General features: G+C 48.9%; 2 protein-coding genes across 5 annotated transcripts in view; both read right to left on the reverse strand.

Moving 5' to 3' along the window:
• The window catches only part of LOC309517927 (uncharacterized protein), a 71198-nt gene extending 61681 nt beyond the window's left edge, over positions 1-9517 (reverse strand). The window contains exons 1-2 of one of the 3 annotated variants that reach the window (XM_082197563.1): positions 9348-9517; positions 6867-7367 (exon numbers count right to left, since the gene is read on the reverse strand). In XM_082197563.1, the coding sequence (XP_082053689.1) occupies positions 6867-7283 (417 nt within the window). In that variant the 5' untranslated portion in view covers positions 7284-7367; positions 9348-9517. Of the gene's footprint in view, positions 1-6866; positions 7444-9347 lie in introns of those variants that run through there. The other 2 variants (XM_082197564.1, XM_082197561.1) reach the window with 2 other exon arrangements.
• Positions 9518-13139: 3622 nt separating this feature from the next.
• LOC309517939 (uncharacterized protein) lies at positions 13140-20139 on the reverse strand. 2 transcript variants are annotated; one of them, XM_082197611.1, is made up of 6 exons: positions 20112-20139; positions 18212-18668; positions 17936-18017; positions 17571-17653; positions 16857-16983; positions 13140-15083 (listed from the first exon to the last, which is right to left on the reverse strand). In XM_082197611.1, the coding sequence occupies exons 2-6, from the start codon at positions 18575-18577 to the stop codon at positions 13432-13434; spliced, it is 2310 nt and encodes a 769-aa protein (XP_082053737.1). In that variant the 5' UTR covers positions 18578-18668; positions 20112-20139; the 3' UTR covers positions 13140-13431. The 2 variants fall into 2 exon arrangements, with proteins under 2 accessions (XP_082053737.1, XP_082053736.1); XM_082197610.1 differs by having other exon boundaries at positions 18197-18668.
• Between the last annotated feature and the right edge of the window lie 3624 nt (positions 20140-23763).

Consider the following 23763-nt stretch of genomic DNA (forward strand, 5'->3'; position numbering starts at 1 on the left):
ATTCTTTAGTTGAGATTCCTGCATTGCAGAGGATTGGACTAGATGGCCCCTTAGGTCCCTTCCGACTCTACAATTCTGATTCACTCTTAGATCCAGAGTGAATGCAACAGCCAAGAAGAAGAAGAAGAAGAAGAAGAAGAAGAAGAAGAAGAAGAAGAAGAGTTTGGATTTGATACCCCGCTTTATCACTACCCAAAGGAGTCTCAAAGCGGCTAACATTCTCCTTTCCCTTCCTCCCCCACAACAAACACTCTGTGAGGTGAGTGGGGCTGAGAGACTTCAGAGAAGTGTGACTAGCCCAAGGTCACCCAGCAGCTGCATGTGGAGGAGCGGAGACGCGAACCCGGTTCCCCAGATTACAAGACTACCGCTCTAACCACTACACCACACTGGCTCTCTAGATCTTGGCTATTGTCAGTCATCATGTTATTATTTCCGAAAGCAACCTGCTGACAGAAAGGCATTCAGTTTGCCATGTTTCTCCCCTGCAAGTCCCAATTAAGAGAGAATCATGCCCTGTACGCCCCACAATTGAATTGCAACATTCCCAGTGTGTCCACCTTGGATAGGAAAGGTTTCCCTATACAATTTTGAATGGGGAAATGGCAAGCGGCCAAAGGTGGCCAGGTGTATGCAGCAGCACATTGGATTAACAGTCTACGAGGCAAATCTTTCAGAGCCCCAGACTGGGAACGTGGCACACACAAGCGCACAAACCCTTCGTCGCCTTGGTCGCCCTGCTCTGCAAACGTTTCAGCTTGTCAGGGATGAAGCAGATCCAGAACTCTGGCACAGAAGGTTTGGCCACACAGACATCAAAGTTAAAGAAAGAGATCCATGCGTCTTGGAAGGTGTCTCTATTCGTTATGCCTTTAATTGCCTTCCTGTGTCTGGCGAGACGCTCAGACATTGCTGTATAGCTAGCTTTGCTTTCATGAAGAGCTCTAGATGATCTCTGCTCATGCAGAGGTCTAGTTCGTCTCCCTGTGTTGGGCTGCCACCACCTTCGCTCAGAGGGGCTCTGGCAGCGCCCCCCCTCCTGCGCCCCCTCCCCACTGCATTCAAGGGGCACAGCTGGGTCTTGACTGGGTCTTCCACCAAACACCCCAGAGAACTCTTCCCTGAACACTTCACCCCTAAAGGAGTGAAGAATGAAGTGTGTGTTGGAACACAACTGATTTATTAAAAATTAGGTTTCAAGATAACTTTGTATACATAAGCGCATGATTTTGAATGTTTCATAGGGAGTTGTACCTGTGTGGCTAGTTTGCGGCTTCTTCTTTTTTTAGCTCTTGTGATTTATGTGGAAATTGTTCAGTTTGGTTTTGCATTTTTAAATGTTTTATTTATTGCTTATGACTACTTTTTGTATTTAATTCATTAAATTTGTATACTGCCTTCATCCAGAGACCTCAGGATGCTTCACAGCATAAAATGAAACAAACCAAGAACCGCCCTCCCACAAACACATTTAAGACAATATGCAAAGTTTAATAAGCCACAGGTCTGATTGTATGTTTTATTCAAAATCCTTTTCAAGCTCTCAGCCTCTCACCCCCAACATCCCAAACTCACACTTTCCCCCTCACTAGCTAACAGTACCTTAAATCTACTATTATACTGTGCTTATCATATTAATTACTTTGTTACACATGCGTACAAACACCAGAGCACCACAAGTGAACTTTAAGCGCACACAGATGCATGCACAATTTCTAAGAGTCTCATTAGAGAGTCAGGGTAGTATACTGGATCTTGAAAGCCCTAAACGGCCTCAGCCCAGTAGACCTGAAGAAGGAGTGCCTCCACCCCCACTGTTCTGCCCGGACACTGAGGTCCAGCTCTGAGGGCCTTCTGGCGGTTCCCTCCCTGTGAGAAGCCAAGTTACAGGGAACCAGGCAGAGGGGCTTCTTGGTGGTGGCTCCCGCCCTGTGGAACGCCCTCCCATCACAAGTCAAAGAGAACAACAACTACCAGACTTTTAGAAGACATCTGAAGGCAGCCCTCTTTAGGGAAGCTTTTAATGGGGGGGGATGGGGGGGAAAAGCTTTTCAAGTGAAGTAATAGTGCCACTGTATTCTGCTCTGGTCAGACCTCACCTGGAGTACTGTGTCCAGTTCTGGGCACCACAATTCAAGAAGGACACTGACCAACTGGAACGTGTCCAGAGGAGGGCAACCAAAATGGTCAAAGGCCTGGAAACGATGCCTTCTGAGGAACGGCTAAGGGAGCTGGGCATGTTTAGCCTGGAGAAGAGGAGGTTAAGGGGTGATATGATAGCCATGTTCAAATATATAAAAGGATGTCACATAGAGGGGGGAGAAAGGTTGTTTTCTGCTGCTCCAGAGAAGCGGACACGGAGCAATGGATCCAAACTACAAGAAAGAAGATTCCACCTAAACATTAGGAAGAACTTCCTGACAGTAAGAGCTGTTTGACAGTGGAATTTGCTGCCAAGGAGTGTGGTGGAGTCTCCTCCTTTGGAGGTCTTTAAGCAGAGGCTTGACAACCATATGTCAGGAGTGCTCTGATGGTGTTTCCTGCTTGGCAGGGGGTTGGACTCGATGGCCCTTGTGGTCTCTTCCAACTCTATGATTCTATGATTCTAATGTTTGACCGACTACTGTATTTTAATATTTTGTTGGAAGCCACCCAGAGTGGCTGGGGAAACCCAGTGAGATGGGCGGGGTATAAATAATAAATTATTATTATTATTATTATTATTATTAAGCGGAAAGCTACTAGTTTTATTGGGATGCGGGTGGCGCTGTGGGTTAAACCACAGAGCCTAGGACTTGCCAATCAGAAGGTCGGCAGTTCGAATCCCCGCGACGGGGTGACCTCCCGTTGCTCGGTCCCTGCTCCTGCCAACCTAGCAGTTCGAAAGCATGTCAGTGCAAGTAGATTAATAGGTACCGCTCTGGCGGGAAGGTAAACGGCATTTCTGTGTGCTGCTCTGGTTCGCCAGAGGCAGCTTAGTCATGCTGGCCACATGACCCGGAAGCTGTACGCCGGCTCCCTCGGCCAATAAAGCGAGATGAGTGCTGCAACCCCAGAGTCTGCCACGACTGGACCTAATGGTCAGGGGTCCCTTTACCTTACTAGCTTTCTTGAATTGGAATATAATTGTTGATTAACAAATGTAACTTTCTATATGGAAAATAATATCACAAAAAGGGAGGTCTTGAATACTGAGACTTATGAGGAATGCTTGAGGGAGCTGAGGATGTTTATCACAGAGAAGAGTGCATGGAGATATGATAGGCATCTTCAAATATCTAAAGGGATGTCACATGGAAGATGTGATTTCTCCTGCTCCACAGGATAGAACTCCAACCAATGGCTCCAAGTTACAAGAAAGGAGATTCTGACTAAACATCAGGCAGAACTTCTGAAGGTAAGATCTATCTGACTGAGGAACAGATTCCATCAGAAGGTGGTGGAAAGTGGAAAGTTTTTAAGCAGAGGTTGGATGCTCATCTGTCATGGCTGTTTAGTTGAGATCCCTGCTTTGCACAGGGTTCAGCTAGATAACCATCAGAATCCCTTCCAACTCTATGACTCCATGATCCTATGATTCTCCCCGCTGTGACTTCTTAGATGGGGAGTGAGCTTGATCCTTCAAAGGTCTTTCCACATTCCAAGGACAGTTAGAGTTTCTCCCTTGTGTGGATTCTTTGTGTGAAGTGAGAGAGATTCTGTGACTGAAGCTCTTTCCATATTCCAAGCACTGATATGCTTTCTCACCTGCATGAGTTCTCCGATGTGAAGTGAGGTGGGCCTTCTGACTGAACTTCTTCCCGCATTCCAGACACTGATATGGTTTTTCCCCTGTATGGATTCTTTGATGGGAAGTGAGAAAAGTACTCTTACGGAAGCTCTTCCCACATTCCACACACTGATACGGTTTCTCCCCTGTATGGATTCTTTCATGGGAAATTAGATTCGTTTTCTCATTGAAGCTCTTCCCACATTCCAAACAATGATATGGTTTCTCCCCCGTATGGAGTCTTTGATGGTTAGTGAGAACGGAACTCTTACGGAAGCTCTTCCCACATTCCGTACACTGATATGGTTTCTCCCCTGTATGAATTCTTTCATGGATAGTGAGGTGGGCCCTTTGACTGAAGCCCTTTCCACATTCCAAGCACTGGTATGGTTTCTCCCCTGTATGGATTCTTCGATGGGAACTGAGGTGGGTCCTTTGGCTGAACTTCTTCCCACATTCTAGGCACTCATACGGTTTCTCCCCTGTATGAATTTTTTGATGGGAAGTGAGATGGGCTCTCTGGTTGAACCTCTTCCCACATTCCAAGCACGGAAATGGTTTCTCCCCTCTATGAATTCTTTGATGGGAAGTCAAACTTATCTTCCAGACAAAGCCCTTTCCACATTCCAAGCACTGATATGGTTTCTCCCCACTGTGAATTCTCTGATGTTGACAGATGCTTGTGCTTATATGAAAGCCCTTAACAGACTCCAAGCACTGACGGGGTTCGTTCCCAATGGGATTTCTTTCATGGGAAACTGAATGGGAGCTCTGACTGAAGTTCTCTCCAGACTCCGAATATTGATACGGCTTCTCCATGGGGATTTTGTCGTGGTCTCCCTTGTTCTTAATTTCCAGTCCATCTCCACCTGCAATGAAGAGAGAAATGGATTAAAGCCTCAGAAAGAACAAAGCTCATTAATGCTTTTGAGAGAGGAGGAACTGAAGGGAGTTAGATGGGAGGACGTACTTCAGGGTTCACTGCCTTTGTTGACTGGCATTCAGGGACATATTTATGGAAACTTAAGATTTGACAAGACTGGCTCTTTTCTGGGACAGATTTTGTTTAGCTCAATCATGGAATCTGGGCCACCCCTAGTCTGTCATCTCTTTGGTCAACAAAAAACAGACCAGAGCAAAAGCAAAAGCAAAAACAAAAAAACTGTCAGAATCTGTTGTTGTACAATGGCTTTATAAATGACATGGATAGAGGAATTTAGGGGATGCAAATCAAATTTGCAGATGACACCAAACTGGGAAGGGTAGTTAATGTCACAGAAGAAAGAACCAGAAATCAAAATGACCTTAACAGATTGAAGAACTAGGCCCCAGCTAACAAAATGAATTTCAACAGAGACAAATGTCAGGTTCTTCACTTAGGCAGGAAGAACAAGATGCACAAATATAGGATGGGGGACACCTGGCCTTATGGTAGTACATGTGGAAAGTATCTAGAGGTCTTAGTTGACCACAGGCTTAATATAAGACAATAGTGTGATGCTTGGCAGGGGGTTGGACTCGATGGCCCTTGTGGTCTCTTCCAACTCTATGATTCTATGATCTTCTAGGCAGCATCAACAGAAGTCTAGTGTCCAGGTCAAGGGTAGTAATAGTCCCACTCTATTCTGGCTTGGTCAGACCACATCTATAATAGTGTTTCCAGTTCTGGGCACCACAATTTTAGAAGGATGTTGACCAGCTAGACGGTGTGCAGAGGAGGGCAGCCCAGATGATCAAGGGTCTGGAAACCAGGCCTTATGGGGGACGGAAAAGAGGAGACTGAGAGGAGATATGAGAGCCATCTTCAGATATCTCAAGGGCTGCCACATGGAAGAAGGAGCAAGCTTGTTTTCTCCTGCTCTGGAGGGCAGGATCCAAACCAATGGCTTGAAGTTACAAGAAATTAGATTTGGAGTGCCTGACGTGCTCTGGTCCAGGGGGTCATGAAGAGTCGGACACGACTAAATGACTAAACAACAACAGAAATATCAGAAATAACTTTCTGTGGATAAGAGCTGTTGAACAGTGGAACTGTCTCTGTCAGAATGTTGTGGCCTTTCCTTCCTTGGAGGTTTTTAAGAAGAGGTTGGAAGACCATCTGTCATGGATGCTTTAGATGAGATCCCTGCATTGCAGGGGTGCGACTAGATGACTCTATGATTCCCTAACCGCTCTGAAGTCTATATTTAAAAAGTCCATGGTAGTTCAAACCAGCCAGATCATGGTTTAAAAAGGAATCAATGGAGAAATAATATTCACAGACAAAAGAGTCCATAGCCCCCCATTCAAGGTGAGCTGTGAGGGTGTTATAATCACAGGTGCTCTAGGTGATGCTGTTGAGCTCAGTCAAAATCTGGGAGGCTTCACACATAGATATATTTATGGAATTTCCAAACAAATATTATGATTCAAGAGGGAACTTTACCCAGAGAGATCATGGTCCTACAAGTCTCCTCCATGACTTCCTTATGCAGAGCTCTCTGGGCAGGATCCAGCAATGTCCACTCCTCAGCCGTGAAACAAACAGTGACATCTTCCAAACACACTGGACCCTGAAAGAAGAAAAAGGTCGTCCCCATAGACAGCATAAATATTATCTACTACACATTGTTCTATTGTTTTCTGCTGTTTGTTGTTGTGCTGTTTTAATGGCTTTGTTTCACTGCACATTTTAACTATGGGTGCTTATTTTAATGTCTAAACTGAATTTTTAAAATTGTGCATTCCAATGCCCCCCCCACCTCAGCCTCTTTCCCCCCAAGGCTCCTTCCCCCTACCTGATCCGGTTCCTCAGCCGCTGCTTCCCCTCCACCAGGAGGAAGAGATGGAGGAGGAGGTCTTGCCGGCATCCTTCTTTCACCTGTGAGAGATTCCTCTGCCTCAGAGGAATCAGGACCCGTTTCTGCCAACAGATCCTTTTCCTGAAAGAGCAACAAGAATTTGTAATAGAGAATGTGGAGATGGGTTAGAAAAGGAATGGCTGGGACAAAAACTGGAGGGGTATCCAATGTCATTCCCCAAAAAAGGATGGGATTTAGGGATCTTCTCCCTCCTGTTTGGAGCCCCTTGGGAGTATCCAGAGGAAAGTCTCTCTCACCTGCTTCTTCTCCACCTGCTTCCTCTCCTCTGCCTGACTCAGGAGGAAACCTTCGGCCAGGGCCACTGCCTGGGAACTGGTCTCTGCTCCGCATTCCCTCACCCAGCTCTCCATCTCCGCTGGAAGGACAGCCAGGAACTGCTCCAAGATCACCAGGTCCAGCATCTCAGCTTTCGTGTGCCTTTCTGGCTTCAGCCACTGGTAGCAAAGGTGATGGAGTCGGCTGCAAACCTCTCGGGGTCCTTTGGCCTCCTGGGAGCAGAACTGCCTGAACTGCTGGCTCTGCGCCTCTGAGCGAAGGGTGTCCTCCTCTCCCAGGATCTTCTGCCCAGAGCTTTCCCAGAATCCCCCACTGCTCCCAGTTTCCATAGCATGGCCTCTTCCTGCTCCAGGGCCAGCTAAGTCTTGCTCATCCATCTGTGCTCTCGGGAAGCCTCCCAGAGAATGTAAGGGATCCCCCTTTTCACCTGTTAAATTCTGAATGAGAGGTGCTGGCAAATTCTGCAAAGCAAATACCTTGTTCTGTTATAAAATTTGCACACTGTCAGGAGAAGAAAAAAGTTCTGTATTAAGTGAGGAGGTGGATGTGTCTCTACCCTCCATACTCTAACACAGTGTTTCCCAAACGTTTTTGGGCAACGGCACACCTGTTTACTGAAAAAAAATCTCGCGGCACACCACCATTAAAGCCCCGCCCCGTGACGTCAGCGCGCAGCGTCACGCCGGGAGGGACGCACAAAAGTGAAAGTTTTTTCCCTCGGCAGCTCCTCTCAGCTGCGCTCAATCCGCCTCGGAGCGCAGGAGCGATGCCTCTCTCTGGCTCTCCCTCCGCGCAGGCTGAGGGAGGGAGGGAGGGGCGCGTGTGACCCGTCTCTGCTGGGAGACCAAACCCAGCGAGGCAGAGTCGCGCGGAGGCGCCCAGGCAGCGCTGCCGGCTGCGAGGAGGAGCGCCAGGCAGCAGCAGGAGGCACGACCTCTCCTCGCCACCGCCGCCCCGCCTCTCGCCGCCCGACTCGCCCGCCTCCCTCCAGGTATCTCGCGGCACACCAGCCGATGTCTCACGGCACACTCGTGTGCCGCGGAACACCGGTTGGGAAACACTGCTCTAACAGTGTTTATTCATTTTTTGCATAGGTCAGGTTTTCATTTTTTTAGTGTGTTTATATTTTAAGTCCCAGCGTTTCCACCTGGTTAATAAATGGGGTTTATTAATTTCACTGATTTACATTATTTATCTATATGAATAACTTTGTATCAATGTAACATTTTTATCTGCAACTGTGTATTTTTGCAATATTTTTGTTTACGTAGTCTGTGCTGGCTTTTGTTTCTTGTGCACTGCTTAGAGATATTTCTAATATATGAAAAGGTATAGAAATTAAATAATCCATAAACTCATCACTTTTCCCCCTGATCCAGAGACCCCCTCCCTAAAGTGGCAATAAGTGTATGGGTCCAAGTAAATAATACAGTTGCAGACCTCCTGAGAACTTGCCTCCCGCTCTGGCTTTACTGAGCCTCTTGAGCTTTCTGATCATAAGGTTGGCAGTTAAAATCTCCATAATGGAGTGAGCTCCCGTTGCTCTGTCCCAGCTCCTGCCAACCTAGCAGTTTGAAAGGATGCCAGTGCAAGTAGATAAATAGGTACTGCTGCAGCGGGAAGGTAAACAGCATTTCTGGGCGCTCTGGTTTCCATCATGGTGTCCCATTGTGCCAGAAGCCCCAGAAGCGTCTCCATCCCCATCGTTCAGCCTGGACACTGTGATCCTCCTCCGAGGGCCTTTTGGCGGTTCCCTGCCTGTGAGAAGTGAGGTTACAGAGAACCAGGCAGAGGGCCTTCTCGGTGGTGGCGCCTGCCCTGTGGAACGCCCTCCCACCAGATGTCAATGAGATACAGAACTATCTGACTTTCAAAAGACATCTGAAGGCAGGCCTGTTTAGGGAAGTTTTTAATGTTTGATGTTTGATTGTGTTTTTAATATTCTGTTGGGAGCTGCCCAGAGTGTCTGGGGAGGCCCAGCCAGATGGGCGGGGTCTAAGTAATAAATTAGTATTATTATCAATGCCTTTTTTCCTTAAAAAATGTTTAGGGGTACTCTCATTTTCCTACTCATATTGAAATACTGCCCTCAGTGAGGCCAAACTTAGATTCACAAAATGTTTAGGGGTATGCGTCCCCCTGCGTCCCCCCAGAAAAAAGCACTCTTTATTATTATTTAGTCCTGCTGGCCACATGACCCGGAAACTGTCTGTGGACAAACGCCGGCTCCCTTGGCCTGAAAAGCGAGGTGAGTGCTGCACCCCATAGTTGCCTTTGACCGGACTTAAGGGTCAGGGGTCCCTTGACCTCTTAGCAAGAGGAGGCCCCTCTGCTCCCTGACTTGGGGATCTCCCCCTGCATGAGCCGAACAGCCCCCCAGCCCCCCTCCCCTGCAGCTCCGGCCCCAATGCGCCCCATGCAAGAAGAGAGAAGAGGCTCACCGGATCCCAGGAGAGGCAGAGCAGAGGCAACAGCCCCCTTCTCCTTGCAGAGGAGACAAAACCCACCCGGTTGCAGGAAAGGGCATGGAGGCTTCTGCTTGGGAGGACCTGCTCCCCCCTGCATTTATTTCTGGTCCTCTCTAGGAATGTAACACTCACTTCATTTTAACCCTTGGAAGGAGAACTGGATTCTATTATAACAGCATTCTAATGGCACTATCCTAATAACAGGAATAATGAGAACCACAAAAACATAAAGCCCATAAATTCCCATTTATTAAGCAGATGAAAGCATTTGGACATAAAATATGAACAAAGAATAGAAGTGAAAAGAGACACAGGTTGTTGGAAGATGGAGAGCCAAGAGGATGAGGGCAACGCATGGAGGAAGAGAGGTCCGGGGGTGGTTTGTGTTTTGTCTCCAGTCGAAGGCAGCCTTGCTTCTGAATCCCAGTTTTTGGGAAGGAGGAAGCGCAGGTGGAGAGAGGGGCTCCCCCCCCCCAGTCCTGCTGGTGGGCTTTCCAGAAGAACAGGAGGCTGGACGCAATACGGGGACCCCACTGGCCTGATCCTGCAGGGCTCCTCAGGTGCTGAGATCAAGATGCAAGCAAGTCCTCTCTTGTCCTTCCCTTGGAAGCAAAGCTCTCCCCACCACCCACCCATCAGACTCCCGGTCGACCTGTGATTGCCCATTCAGACAGGAGGCCGCTCAGGTGTTCAGGGGATCTTTAGAGACTGAACAGAAAGCCCTGGAGGTCTCTCCATCCAAGGAATCCGAGGCAGGAGAGGAAGGGACTCTCCTTCCTTGGAAGGGTCTAAGAAGAGGTCGGGCAGCCACCTGCCAGGGATGCTGTAGAGGAGACTCTGGCATTGCAGTGGGCTGGACTAGATGATCCTCGAGGGCCCTTCCAAGTCTACAATGCAAGGATTATAGGAGACAAACCTAGGGTGGGGCTGAAAGAGACAGCCCCCCCCCCAAGTGGTTAGAGTTGTTGGGAGACCCTCCCCCACCAGCGCCTTCCACTTGAGCTACAATTCCCAGAGCTCCCTGGCCAGAAGGACAGATCATTAGACTACTCTTTCCCCCTCTGATTCCTGGGCAGAAACTCCTGGCTTTGATCCAGCTTTGAATATGTTCTAACCGCTACAAATGCCAACAGGCTCCCCGCACCCCCAAAAAAATGCTTTTGGGGGCGCCATGTGTATCTTGAGGCTGGAGCCTGTTATGGATTCACTGGTCTGTGTTTGCCTGAGCCTGAGTCTGGACTAAGGAATCTGAGCTCCTGTGTTCTGATTCGCTACATGATGTCCAATCACAGAACATTTCAGGACTTGGGCCTCTGCCATTGGCCCTTGAGCTCAGAGTCGTGATTCGCAGTTTGGAAGTTTAGACAGCCAATCACGTTGGGGCTGGGAGTGGCCCAGGCTTTCAGGAATGTATATAAGCAGTTGCCTTTGCCGCAGTTTCCCAGTTATGTGGCTCAATAAAGGGACTGGGGAGGGAGGGCCTTTTGCTCTGGAGGACCTGCCCCCCCCACCATCATTTCCTGTCCTCTCTAGGAATCCAGCTCAGTTCCTTTTAACCCTTGGTAAGCCAAGCACACCATGTAACCCTTCTTTCCCTCTACAAAGCAGAAGCCCAGCAGGAGCCTCATGCGTCAACCCCCCTGCCCCACCCCCGTTTATTTGGGGACCTTCTTGGCCAATGTGCTGAGCTGCCTTTTCATTCCAAGGTTCATTTCTTCACTGGGCAAGGACCAGCAGTCTAGCAGCAAACTCTTACCACAGCTGGGAGTCCAGGAAGACCAGCTCCATGCCTTGCAACCTCCCCCACCCCACCCCCGAGTGATTGACTGATGGGCCCATGGACTCCAGCTAGAAAGGCTGAGGCTGCTGAACAAACTATAGGTTTTAACAGGTTTTCCGGGGGTTGTGGCTGTTGTGGTGACCCAATGCAAAAATCCTGAGGATCCATGGGCTTTTACCTCCCCCCTCCCAGGCAGCCTCCTTTATTGCTAGCTTCCCTTATCTCTCTTCCGATCCCACCGATCAGCTGTTTCCTTTCAACACTCCCTTCCCTCTTGTTTGCCTTAATGTCTTTTCCTTAGCTGGAGCAGTTTTTTGCTCCTCCTTTTCTTCTAGTTCTCTCCTTATAGCTTTAGTCTTCCTGTTTCCCCCCTTTGCAAGTTTGCTGTCTTTACCTCCCCCACCCAGGCAGCCTCCTTTATCTCTAGCCTCTCTTATCTCCCTGATCGCAAAGGATCAGCTGCTTTGTTTCAACACCCACTTCCCTCTTTCAAAAAAAAAGATCTGCTTTTTGCCCCTGGGCAATTCGGCTCCAGGGACCATGTATTCACTCCATAAGACACACAGACAGTTCCCCTTACTTTTTAGGAAGAAAAAAGTGTCTTATGGAGCAAAAATTACGAAAAACTCGCAAGAAGAAAAAACTTGCGGAACGAATTAATTTCGTCTTGCGAGGCACCACTGTATACCATGTTAATGGAGAAATTGGAGGGCTCTCTTGGACAAAAAACAAGGACACCAGCCAGGAATCCCAGAGCAAAACAGCAGCCAGTAGGCTTGGTCTTTATTGAAGACTGTCGGACTCCCACCTGCCACCAGGTGGAACAAGATGGAAGCCCCGAACAAAAGAGCCCCCAAACTTACAATCCCCATGTTACATCCCCCCAAACTACATCACTAATACATCACGGTTACATTATGAAAGGGGAGGTCTGGTGGCAGTAAGCTGAGCATCCTGGACCCTGCCCCATGGTTCCCATTATCTGCCCCATGGGATGGGGACAGGCTGATAGGGTGGTAATTATGTGGCAAAGATCTGTCTCCTTTCTTGAAAATTGGAACAATTATGTTCATCTTCCAGCTGGGAGGAATTTGGGCTGTGTTATCTATCTGTGTAAATAGCCTGGCCAAATAGGTAACGACCATTCCCAGTGAGTCTTGATGAGCTCTGGAGGCATCGTGTCTTCCTGGGGTTTTGTTTGGTTTTAAGCCTTCAGTGAGATGTTTTATGTCATTTGGGGACACCTCTCACCATTTAAGTAAATTTGACGGGTTGGTGTTCATACCGGCCTTATTTGGGAGCCTTGAATGATCGCTAAAAAGCTTGCTGTAGTATTCAACCCTTTCCAGGCTGGGATGATGGTATCATGTGTTAATTTCACATATTTCATTCCACAGGACACCGATTCCCAAAATTTGTCCTCCCTCCAGTCAGCTGCTTCTTGAGCCAAGTCTTGCCACAGCTGTCTTCCCAAGCCTATCTTTTGCTTTTTTTAAATGTTCTTATATGCTATCCTGTCTTTATTGAGTGTCCCAAAAGTTAAGAGTATTTTGAAAGAACCCCGGTGCTCTAATAGATCCAGGCAGCCTTTTCCTTGCATTTCTGCACTCTAGTGTCAAACCAGTATCACTGTTCTACAAGGTAATTTTTAGGTTCTTTGGTGTTGATCAAGAAGGGTTTGATTTCTGCTGTTATTTGTTGGTAAATCTCCACCGGGTTGGACGAGTTTCTTTCAAGGAATTTGCATAGACACATCCAATATTCAGAGACCAGGGTCTTTAGGATGTTGTCACTTAGTCTCAATGACCATTTCAGCTTTTTTGCACCCACAAGCTCTCTGGAAGTATCTGTTGGCTGGGGGGGGGGGGGAGAGAGAGATTCTAACAGGGGGTAGATTTTAACTAATAATGGGAAATGGTTGCTTTCTGCTCTCTCGAACACCTCAAAAGAATTCACTGAGTGGAAAAGAGATGGCGACACTATGATGTAGTCAATCACACTTCCCCTCCTTTTATGTAACAATCTGATCTGTCCATATAAAACATTGACAGGACTCCCATGCAGGATATAAAGATCATGTGAGTAAACCCACTCTAGCCGTTTCTTCCCTTGTGGGTTGATTTTCTTGTCCATGGAATAGTGAGGAAAGAGAAGACATCTTCCAAATCTATTCCCGCAGGGAATAAGATTCCGTCTGTTTGATAGCCAATATGTTGCCATCCAGCTGATTGGAAGTTAGCTTGGCCCTCCTAAGTTATTTCCACACTCCAAGCATAGCTATAGTTTCTTCCCTGAATGTACTCTTTGATGGGTGGTGAGAGCAGAACTCTGACTGAAGCTTTTTCCACATTGCAAGCATTTATATGGTTTCTCCCCTGTATGAATTCTTTGGTGGGAAGTGAGAGCAGAACTCTGACTGAAGCTCTTTCCACATTCCAAGCACTTATATGGTTTCTCCCCTGTATGAATTCTTTGGTGGGAAGTGACATGGGCCCTCTGATTGAATCTCTTTCCACATTCCAAGCACTGATAGGGTTTCTCCCCCGTATGAAGTCTTTGATGGATAGTGAGCTTGTCCTTCTCACTAAATCTCTTTCCACATTCCGCACACTGATGTGGTTTCTCCCCTGTATGAGTTCTTCGATGGGAAGAGAGATGGGAACTGTCACTGAATCTCTTCCCGCACTGCAAGCACTGATATGGTTTCTCCCCTGTATGAATTCTTTGATGGCAGGAGAGACTTTTCTTACGAGTGAAGCTCTCTCCACATTCCACACATTGATATGGTTTCTCTTTTCCATGAATTACTCTATGGGAAGTGAGACTTTCCTTCCAGGTGAAGCTCTTTCCACAGTCTAAGCACTGATGTGGTTTCTCCCCTGTATGGATTCTGTGGTGAGAAGTGAGGTAGGCCCTATTACTGAATCTCTTCCCACATTCCATGCACTGATACGGTTTCTCCCCTGTATGAGTTCTTTGATGGGAAGTGAATATGTCCCTCAAGGCAAAGCTCTTCCCACATTCCAAGCACTTATATGGTTTCTCCCCCGTATGAATTCTTTGATGGGCTATGAGCTTGCCCCTCTGACTGAATCTCTTCCCACATTCCAAGCACAAATATTTCTTCTCCGCTGTATGAATTATTTGATGGGAAGTGAGACCTCCCTTCTGAGTGAAGCTCTTTCCACATTCCAAGCACTGAAAAGGTTTCTCACCTGTGTGAATACTTTGATGGGAAATGAGAGTAGAACTCTTAAAGAAGCTCTCCCCACATTCCAAGCACCGATATGGTCTATGCCCCGTATGAATTCTTTGATGAGCCATGAGCTTGTCTCTTTGACTGAAGTTCTTCCCACATTCCATACACGGATAGGGTTTCTCGTCCGTATGAATTGCCTGGTGGGATGAGAGATGAGCCTTCCTCCGGAAGCTCTTTCCACATTCTAAGCACTGATATGGTTTCTCCCCTGTATGAATTCTTTGATGTGAGATGAGTGTGGAATTCTGACTGAAGCTCTTTCCACATTCCAAGCACTGATAGGGTTTCTGCCTTGTATGGATTTTTTGATGAGAAATGAGACCAGAGCTCTGACTGAAGCATTTTCCACATTCCAAGCACTGATATGGTTTCTCCCCTGTATGAATTCTTTCATGAGAACTGAGACTGGAGCTCTGGCTGAAGCGCTTTCCACATTCCAAGCACCGATACGGTTTCTCCCCTGTATGAATTCTTTGATGGTAAGTGAGAAGGGACCTGTGACTGAAGCTCTTCCCACATTCCAGGCACTGATAGGGTTTCATCCCAAAGGGATTTCTTTGATGGGAAGTCTGATTTAAGTTCTCTCCACATTCCAAATATTGATATGGCTTCTCCACTGTGCAGATTTTGTCAAGGCTTCCCTTGTTCTTCATTTCCAATTTAAGACCATCTGCAGGAAATAGAGAAATGGATTATGTCCCTTTAATTTCAGGAAGAAATGGGGTTCCTGTAGTAGCAAAGAAATGGGGACTACGAAGTGCTACTGCTTTTCATGTAGCTTCTAATAGATATATCTGCTGCAGCATTAGATTTGGCTCTGACTGAAGAATCTGCACAATACAAACACAACATGTAGGCTAATAGTAGAAAATATATAATAGAATAATGATATCATTCAAATTATAGGAGTAAGCCAATCAAAGTTCATATATATAATACAACAGAGTGGTAGCGAGGACTGTCAAGCTGTGTGTTCAAAACAGATGTCTAAGGACAGTCTCACAATAGTCTTTCAAAAGTTTCAACAGAAGACATCTCAAAAGTTTCAAAAGTCAAGTCTCTCAATAGTGCTCTGCTGATCCTTAGCGTGAATCTTACTTACATATTCTGTTGAAAAATATCGACTGATAAAGACTATTACAAAAAAGTGGTATCATTCTGGAGACACTGTCCTTTTGAGACGTCTTTCGTTGAAACTTTTGAAAAACTATTGAGAGACTTTACTTAGCAGGAGGGAGCCAGGAGGTGTCAAGGCAGAGCCCCAGCACCGCACAGGGAGCTCAGGGGCAGACGGAGAGCCTATGCCTTTGGCACAGGAAAGGAGAGGGTTAAAGCACAGGGATCAGAGACGCCCCATGAGGCTTCCCTGCCTCTTCTGTTGGAGGAGAAGCAGGTGAAGACCACTCCTCGAATCTGAACAGGACGATTCGGATGCGTAAGTTGTACAGTGCCGCTTGTACATATGTAAAATAAAGAACTGTAAATATCTCTCTGAGTGAGCAGAGGGTGCTTATTGCAAAGAGCATACACAAACCTTCACAGTGTTTGTATTGCAATAAATCTTCAAGCTAATTACGACTTGCGTGCTGTGTTATCAAGACAGCAGCTTGGCTCCTGACAGGCAGAGTATAAAAATAACAACAACAACAACCTCTTTCTGATATTTTAACTGTTTGGTGTGGCCTCTTTCTGGTATTTTAAGCCATGTGTGCTATGCTATTTTGTATGCTATTCACTTTAGATTGTACAGCAGTTATTGTTTTGTAGTGAGTGTGGGATGTGGATATTATTTTGCTTGCTTCATTGGATCATCCATCAGTTGAATAAAGCTTGCTTCTGACACCCAATAGTCTGTCTGCTCTCCATTCATTGAGACCCAAAGAACCACCCCTGGCCAAAAGAGTACCCGTTACTGAACAATGTTCATTAACGCTTCTGAGAGAGGAAGAACTGAAGGGAGTCACATGGGAAATCTTAATACAGGGTTCACAGCCTTTGGGGATTTGCAATCACAGACATCTTTATGGGAACCTGAGATTCGAAAAGCCTGGCTTTTTTCTGGGGTGGATGTTATTTGACTCAATCGTGAAATCTGCTCCATCTTTAATGTCAGTTGTCTCTTTGGTCAGCCTAAAATGGACAGAAGCAAAAACAAAAAACCTGACAGAGGCATCTTCAACTTCCCACCACACCCTGAAGCATACATTCAGAAATGTGTGAATAGTTCAGATCAGCATAATCCTTGTTTAAAAAGAAATAGCTAGAGGAAGAATGTTCACAGACAAAACAGTCCATTCAAGGTGAGCTGTGGGTTAGAATCCCAGATGCTGTAGGTGGCATTGCTGAGCCACATCCAAACCTGGGAGGTGTGTCACATAGATATGTATATATACATATGTACGGAATTTCAAAACGGATATTGTGATCCAATGGGGAGCCTTACCAAGAAAGTCTATGAGCCCACGATTCTCCTTCATGATTTCCTTATGCAGAGCTCTCTGGTCAGGATCCAGCAACGCCCACTCCTCCTCCGTGAAACGAACAGCTACATCTTCAAAGCACACTTGACCCTAAAAGGAAAAGGAACAGTTCCTCCTCTTAGACAGCATGAATATTATACACATTGCATTGCTCTTTTGTTTCCTGCCAGTTAATTGGTGTGTTGCTTTTATGGGATAATCTTGCCGCATATTTTAAGCACAGATGCTCCTTTAGCGTCTTAATGGGATTTTTTATTGTGTCTTTTATTGTATGCATTGTTCTGTGTAGGAAGGAAACCCTCCCAAGGCCCTATGGCACTGGGGGCACAAGGAGGAGAGTGTGGGGAAAGCCCTGGGCTACAGATGGGACTGGTTGGATGAATCCTGGCTACAATTTTTTATGGTACGTTAATTCCTTAGAAGCCTATTCCAGCATTTCACAATAAATAGGCAAATAAAAAAGCAACTACTCATAGATACTAGCGACATACAGAAGGCTGGTTAAGGTGAGGTGTCTGTTCCTTATTCGCAGCGCAGAAACCTTATTGAGTAGCATTGTCAGTCTTTGTTAAAGGCAGTTCTGAGAGAGACCAAGAGGAGAGATTCGTTCTGACTCCAGAGGAACCATGGCTGCCCCACCCTTCAGCCTCTTTCTTCACAAGGCTCCTTCCTGTTACCTGATCTGGTTCCACAGCCACTGCTTCCTCTCCACTCCCATGAAAAGACGGATGAGGAGGTCTTGCTGGCATCCTTCTGCCACCTGCAAGAGACAAGGGCGAGTAGGGAGCCAGGAGTGCATGGTGTTTCTCTCAGAGGTGAAGCAGTGCATCTCTCACTGCAGGTGGGCCTTAGAAGAAGTCTCCCCTACTGAGTGCATTTTTGCATTTGTACCCATTTCATATTTTGTTGTGCAAAAATACATCTCCTCTCCTCTGGGCTCTTGGCCACAAGTGTCTTCCCCAAAAAGGGGAAACAACCCCATGGATTAATTTCCAAGTCTACAGAATGTGACCCAAATGAGAAGAAATTCCTTCCTCCTTACCCAGCGGCCCCTCTCTGGTGTCCAACGAAGTCCTCTCTGCCTCAGAGGAATCAGGACCCATTTTTGCAAAAAGATCCTTTCCCTGTAAGAGCAACAAGGATTCAAACAAAGAATGAGAACTATTAAAAAAGGAATGGCAGGAGCAAAATCTTTAGGGATGTCCAATATAGCACCTTGGGTACTTTCCAAAAAGGATGAGATTTAGGGTCCTGCTCCCTCCTTGGAGCCCCTTGGGAGCATCCAGAGGAAAGTCTCTCTCACCTGCTTCTTCTCCACCTGCTTCCTCTCCTCTGCCTGACTCAGGAGGAAACCTTCGGCCAGGGCCACCGCCTGGGAACTGGTCTCTGCTCCGCATTCCCTCACCCAGCTCTCCATCTCCGCTGGAAGGACAGCCAGGAACTGCTCCAAGATCACCAGGTCCAGCATCTCAGCTTTCGTGTGCCTTTCTGGCTTCAGCCACTGACAGTCAAGGTGGAGGAACCGGTGGCAAACCTCACGGGGTCCTTTGGCCTCCTGGGAGCAGAACTGCCCGAACTTCTGGCTCTGCACATCTGAGTGAAGGGTGTCCTCCTCTCCCAGGAGCACAGAGTTTTCCCAGAATCCCCCACTGCTCTCATTGCCAGCTGAGTCTTGCTCATCCATCTGTGCTCTTAGGAAGCTTCCGTGAGATCAGAAGGAATTCCTTGGTCCTCTGCCAAGTGCTGTCTGTCCTAATTAGAGATGGTAGCAAATCCTGCAAAGCAAATACATTGTTCTGTTATTAGATTGGAACACAATCAGAAGGAGAAAAATGTTCCCTGGGCAAGTGTGGATGGGTCTTGCTAGGAAGCAGGATTGGACTTCACCACAGGCCAAACTCTGAGCTTTATATTAGTAGGTATAGAAATTAAACAATCCATCACTTCTCCCTTCAGAGGTCAAGGAGAAATTTTTTAAAAGACATCTGAAGGCAGCCCTGGGGAGACTTTTAATGGTTGATGTTTTTATATCTGCTGTAAGCTGCCCAGAGTGGCTGGGGAGGCCCAGCCAGATGGGCGGGCATTAATGATAATAATAATGATGATAATAATGATAATAATCATATCCATCCCTTTTTCCTGTAACCCAAAAACCCCTCTGGAAAGTGGCAAGCAGTGTGTGGGTCCAAATGAAAAAATACACTTGCAGACTCCCTGTGACGCCTCCTGGGCTTTGCAGAGAGATGATGGGAGGGCCCTCTGCTCCCTGACTTGGGGGTCCCCTGCGGCATGAGCAGAGAAGACCCACCCCTGCACCCCCCCCCCACTCCCCACATCCCAGGAGGCGGCACCTAGGCAGTGCCTGCAGGAGAGACAAAGCCCCCACCCCCTTGCAGAAGGGCACGAGAGGGAGGGGCTTTTGCTCAGGAGCACATCGCAACTGCTTGATCTTCTCTCTCTCTCTCTCCTTCTCTAGAAACCCTTTCCCTTATCCCCTTTTTCCAGGCCAGGATTGAAATTCTGTCAAGGTGCCTCTCGCTCGGCCTTTGCAGAGAGGAAGAGGGAGGACCCTCTGCTCCCTGACTTGGGGGTCCCCCCTTCATGAGATGAGCACCCCCCCAGCGCCATGCATCTTTCTCTGCAACCCCCCTTCTCCCCAATGCACCTTCTGCAAGAAGAGAAAGGAGCCTCACCAGATCCCAGGGGAGACCCCAGAGCCCCGCTCCGAATGCAGGGGGGGGGGGGACAAAAGCCACGCCCCTTTGCAGAAAAGGATGTGCGGGGCGGGGCTGCGACTTGGGAGGAACTCCCTCCCCCGCGCGCCTTTCTTTCCGGTCCTCTCTAGGAATCCGCCCCCCCCCCAGTTCATTTTAACCCTTGGCAAGCCGAGCTCAGGAGAAGATTTTGTATCCTTCGTTACTCCCCTGATCCTTGTTTCTAACCCGCCCGGCCTTGGCTGGGGAGGGCCGGGTATAAATAATAATAATCATCATCATCATCATCATCAAAAGAAGTTGCGAAAAGAGAAGGAAAAGACAGCACACACCACCCAGGTACCATATGCACTGCAAGATCGGAGCACTTTAAAGTGCTGGAAGGGCTCCCCCCCCCGGGGGTCACCTAGTCCCGCCCCCCGCAAGGCAGCAGGAATCTCGGCTCAGCTGGACTTGACAGTTGACAAGGGGGGGGCTTCTCCCGCCCCCTTTCCCTTTCCCTACCTTTCTTTCCCCTGCGGGGCAGGTCGGTGGCACAGGAACAAAGGCGCGCGGGGTGGGGGGGGTGTCTCTTTCCTGGGCGAGCCCCGCCTGGACTCCCGGGGGGGGGCGCCCGCAGTTCGCGCCTGCGCTGTGGGTGAGCGCCGGATCCCGCTTCGCGCATGCGCCGGGGGGCTCAGCTGCAGGGGCGCCAATTTGAAGAGAATAGCATAATGGCTGCAAAATAAAAGAATTCCTTCCAGTAGCACCTTGAAGACCAACTAAGTTAGTTCTTGGTATGAGCTTTCGTGTGCATGTGTATCTGAAGAAGTGTGCATGCACACGAAAGCTCATACCAAGAACTAACTTAGTTGGTCTTTAAGGTGCTACTGGAAGGAATTCTTTTATTTTGACTATGGCAGACTAACACGGCTACCTATCTGTAACTGGAATAATGGCTGCAGGCACACTAATTGGATGGGGGGGGTCTCGGCCCCCTCGAATATTTTATGGGGGGGGGGCGCTGAAGCCCCCTTGGCCGCCCCCAGCCAGGCGTTGCCCCTGTGACTTGGGGGGCTGCCCTGTTTCCCAATGTTGGTTTCGCCCCTCCCCTCAGTTTGGTCCCCGCCAAGGAAGGTCAGGCGAAGGCCATGGCGAAACGGGAAGGAGGAGGAATCCAGGAAAAAGATTTCCATGAAGAACAGGGAAATGATGGGGCTTCCCTTAAAAATGAATGTAAACTGCTAAATACAACAGCAGGATTAATTTAAATACAAGCAAGGTTAGAAGGTTAATTTATAAGAAAATTAAGAGAGTAATTTAAATAAAAGGTGTAAAGGGGGAGTACAGTTTTGGAAGCAATTTTATAAGAAGCCATGGAAGGGTGGAGGGAGGTCAAAATGGATGTTTCATGTGTGATTATTGTTAAACTGAAAATAAAAAATGGAAAAAATATTTTTTAAAAAGAAAATCCAGAAGTCTTTCCCTCAGTTTGTGCTTCCTCTCGCTTCTCCTCACATGAAATTCCTCCTCACAAAATATAGAAATGACTGTGGTCATTTATTCTCCTTGTGGGTTTTATTCTGGGTCATGACACAACCATCCGCGATGGAGCAGATCCCACCACTAGCCAAATTCATTTGCAGGGGACTCATCCCACTAACTGCCCCCGGGAGAAATGGAGGTCACCCAGCAAACATTCGGCCCATTAAAGGAATGTCTACCATTTGCCACAGGCAGGCTTCTGTGAGGGAAAGTTTGATTCAGGGAGCCTCGGGCAAGAATTAATCACACGGGGAAAGTTTTATTTTCAAAAAGAAGAAGTTTGTGAAACAGAGTTGGGTTGGGAGATGAGTTTTTTCAGGTAGAAGTTAGCTTATTAAACTAAATATGGGAATGTCACAGGCTCAAGCAAAGCAGCACGTGAACACCTTTCCTTCAACTTCACTTGCTCAAATGAGCTGTTCCACTTCAGATACATTGATGTTCCGGTTTCTAGGCAAGGTGGGAAAATGCTCAGATCAGTTTCTGTTACTTCCCTCTCGCTCCTTCCCTAGTTATGGAGGTGGAGCAGTTCCATCCTTTTCACCAGCCCAGGTTCCTTCTCCTCAGCCTCCCTCTCTCCTCTCAGCAATGCCCCTCCTGAGGCGCCAGACCCAGGGAATCCCTCGGCCCCCTTCTTCCTCTCAGACCCCCAGAGACTCCGCCTGGCTTCCCCCCCCTGGCCCCTCCAGCCCCTCTTCCTCCCTCAGCTGCCAGGCTCCTCCTTCTCGCCCCCGAGATTCTCCTCAGGCCAGAGCCCCTTCTCCCCCCGACTCAGCCCCTCTTCCCCTCTCCTTCTTCTGGCCCCCGAGATTCTCCTCAGGCCAGAGCCACTTCTCCCCCCGACTCAGCCCCTCTTCTTCTTCTGGCCCCCGAGATTCTCCTCAGGCCAGAGCCCCTTCTCCCTCAGACTCAGCCCCTCTTCCCCTCTCCTTCTTCTGGCCCCCGAGATTCTCCTCAGGCCAGAGCCACGTCTCCCTCAGACTCAGCCCCTCTTCCCCTCTCCTTCTTCTGGCCCCCGAGATTCTCCTCAGGCCAGAGCCACTTCTCCCCCCGACTCAGCCCCTCTTCTTCTTCTGGCCCCCGAGATTCTCCTCAGGCCAGAGCCCCTTCTCCCTCAGACTCAGCCCCTCTTCCCCTCTCCTTCTTCTGGCCCCCGAGATTCTCCTCAGGCCAGAGCCACTTCTCCCCCCGACTCAGCCCCTCTTCCCCTCTCCTCCTTCTGGCCCCCGAGATTCTCCTCAGGCCAGAGCCACTTCTCCCTCAGACTCAGCCCCTCTTCCCCTCTCCTTCTTCTGGCCCCCGAGATTCTCCTCAGGCCAGAGCCACTTCTCCCTCAGACTCAGCCCCTCTTCCCCTCTCCTTCTTCTGGCCCCCGAGATTCTCCTCAGGCCAGAGCCACTTCTCCCTCAGACTCAGCCCCTCTTCCCCTCTCCTCCTTCTGGCCCCCGAGATTCTCCTCAGGCCAGAGCCACTTCTCCCCCCGACTCAGCCCCTCTTCCCCTCTCCTCCTTCTGGCCCCCGAGATTCTCCTCAGGCCAGAGCCACTTCTCCCCCCGACTCAGCCCCTCTTCCCCTCTCCTTCTTCTGGCCCCCGAGATTCTCCTCAGGCCAGAGCCCCTTCTCCCTCAGACTCAGCCCCTCTTCCCCTCTCCTCCTTCTGGCCCCCGAGATTCTCCTCAGGCCAGAGCCCCTTCTCCCTCAGGCTCAGCCCCTCTTCCCCTCTCCTTCTTCTGGCCCCCGAGATTCTCCTCAGGCCAGAGCCACTTCTCCCCCCGACTCAGCCCCTCTTCCCCTCTCCTTCTTCTGGCCCCCGAGATTCTCCTCAGGCCAGAGCCACTTCTCCCTCAGACTCAGCCCCTCTTCCCCTCTCCTCCTTCTGGCCCCCGAGATTCTCCTCAGGCCAGAGCCACTTCTCCCTCAGACTCAGCCCCTCTTCCCCTCTCCTCCTTCTGGCCCCCGAAATTCTCCTCAGGCCAGAGCCACTTCTCCCTCAGACTCAGCCCCTCTTCCCCTCTCCTTCTTCTGGCCCCCGAAATTCTCCTCAGGCCAGAGCCACTTCTCCCTCAGACTCAGCCCCTCTTCCCCTCTCCTCCTTCTGGCCCCCGAGATTCTCCTCAGGCCAGAGCCCCTTCTCCCTCAGACTCAGCCCCTCTTCCCCTCTCCTCCTTCTGGCCCCCGAGATTCTCCTCAGGCCAGAGCCACTTCTCCCCCCGACTCAGCCCCTCTTCCCCTCTCCTTCTTCTGGCCCCCGAGATTCTCCTCAGGCCAGAGCCACTTCTCCCTCAGACTCAGCCCCTCTTCCCCTCTCCTTCTTCTGGCCCCCGAGATTCTCCTCAGCCCCTCTTCCCCTTCTCCCTCAGGCTCAGCCCCTCTTCCCCTCTCCTTCTTCTGGCCCCCGAGATTCTCCTCAGGCCAGAGCCACTTCTCCCTCAGACTCAGCCCCTCTTCCCCTCTCCTCCTTCTGGCCCCCGAGATTCTCCTCAGGCCAGAGCCACTTCTCCCTCAGACTCAGCCCCTCTTCCCCTCTCCTCCTTCTGGCCCCCGAAATTCTCCTCAGGCCAGAGCCACTTCTCCCTCAGACTCAGCCCCTCTTCCCCTCTCCTTCTTCTGGCCCCCGAAATTCTCCTCAGGC

Source organism: Podarcis vaucheri, assembly GCF_965113315.1.
Source record: "Podarcis vaucheri genome assembly, chromosome: 13".
Taxonomy (NCBI): domain Eukaryota; kingdom Metazoa; phylum Chordata; class Lepidosauria; order Squamata; family Lacertidae; genus Podarcis; species Podarcis vaucheri.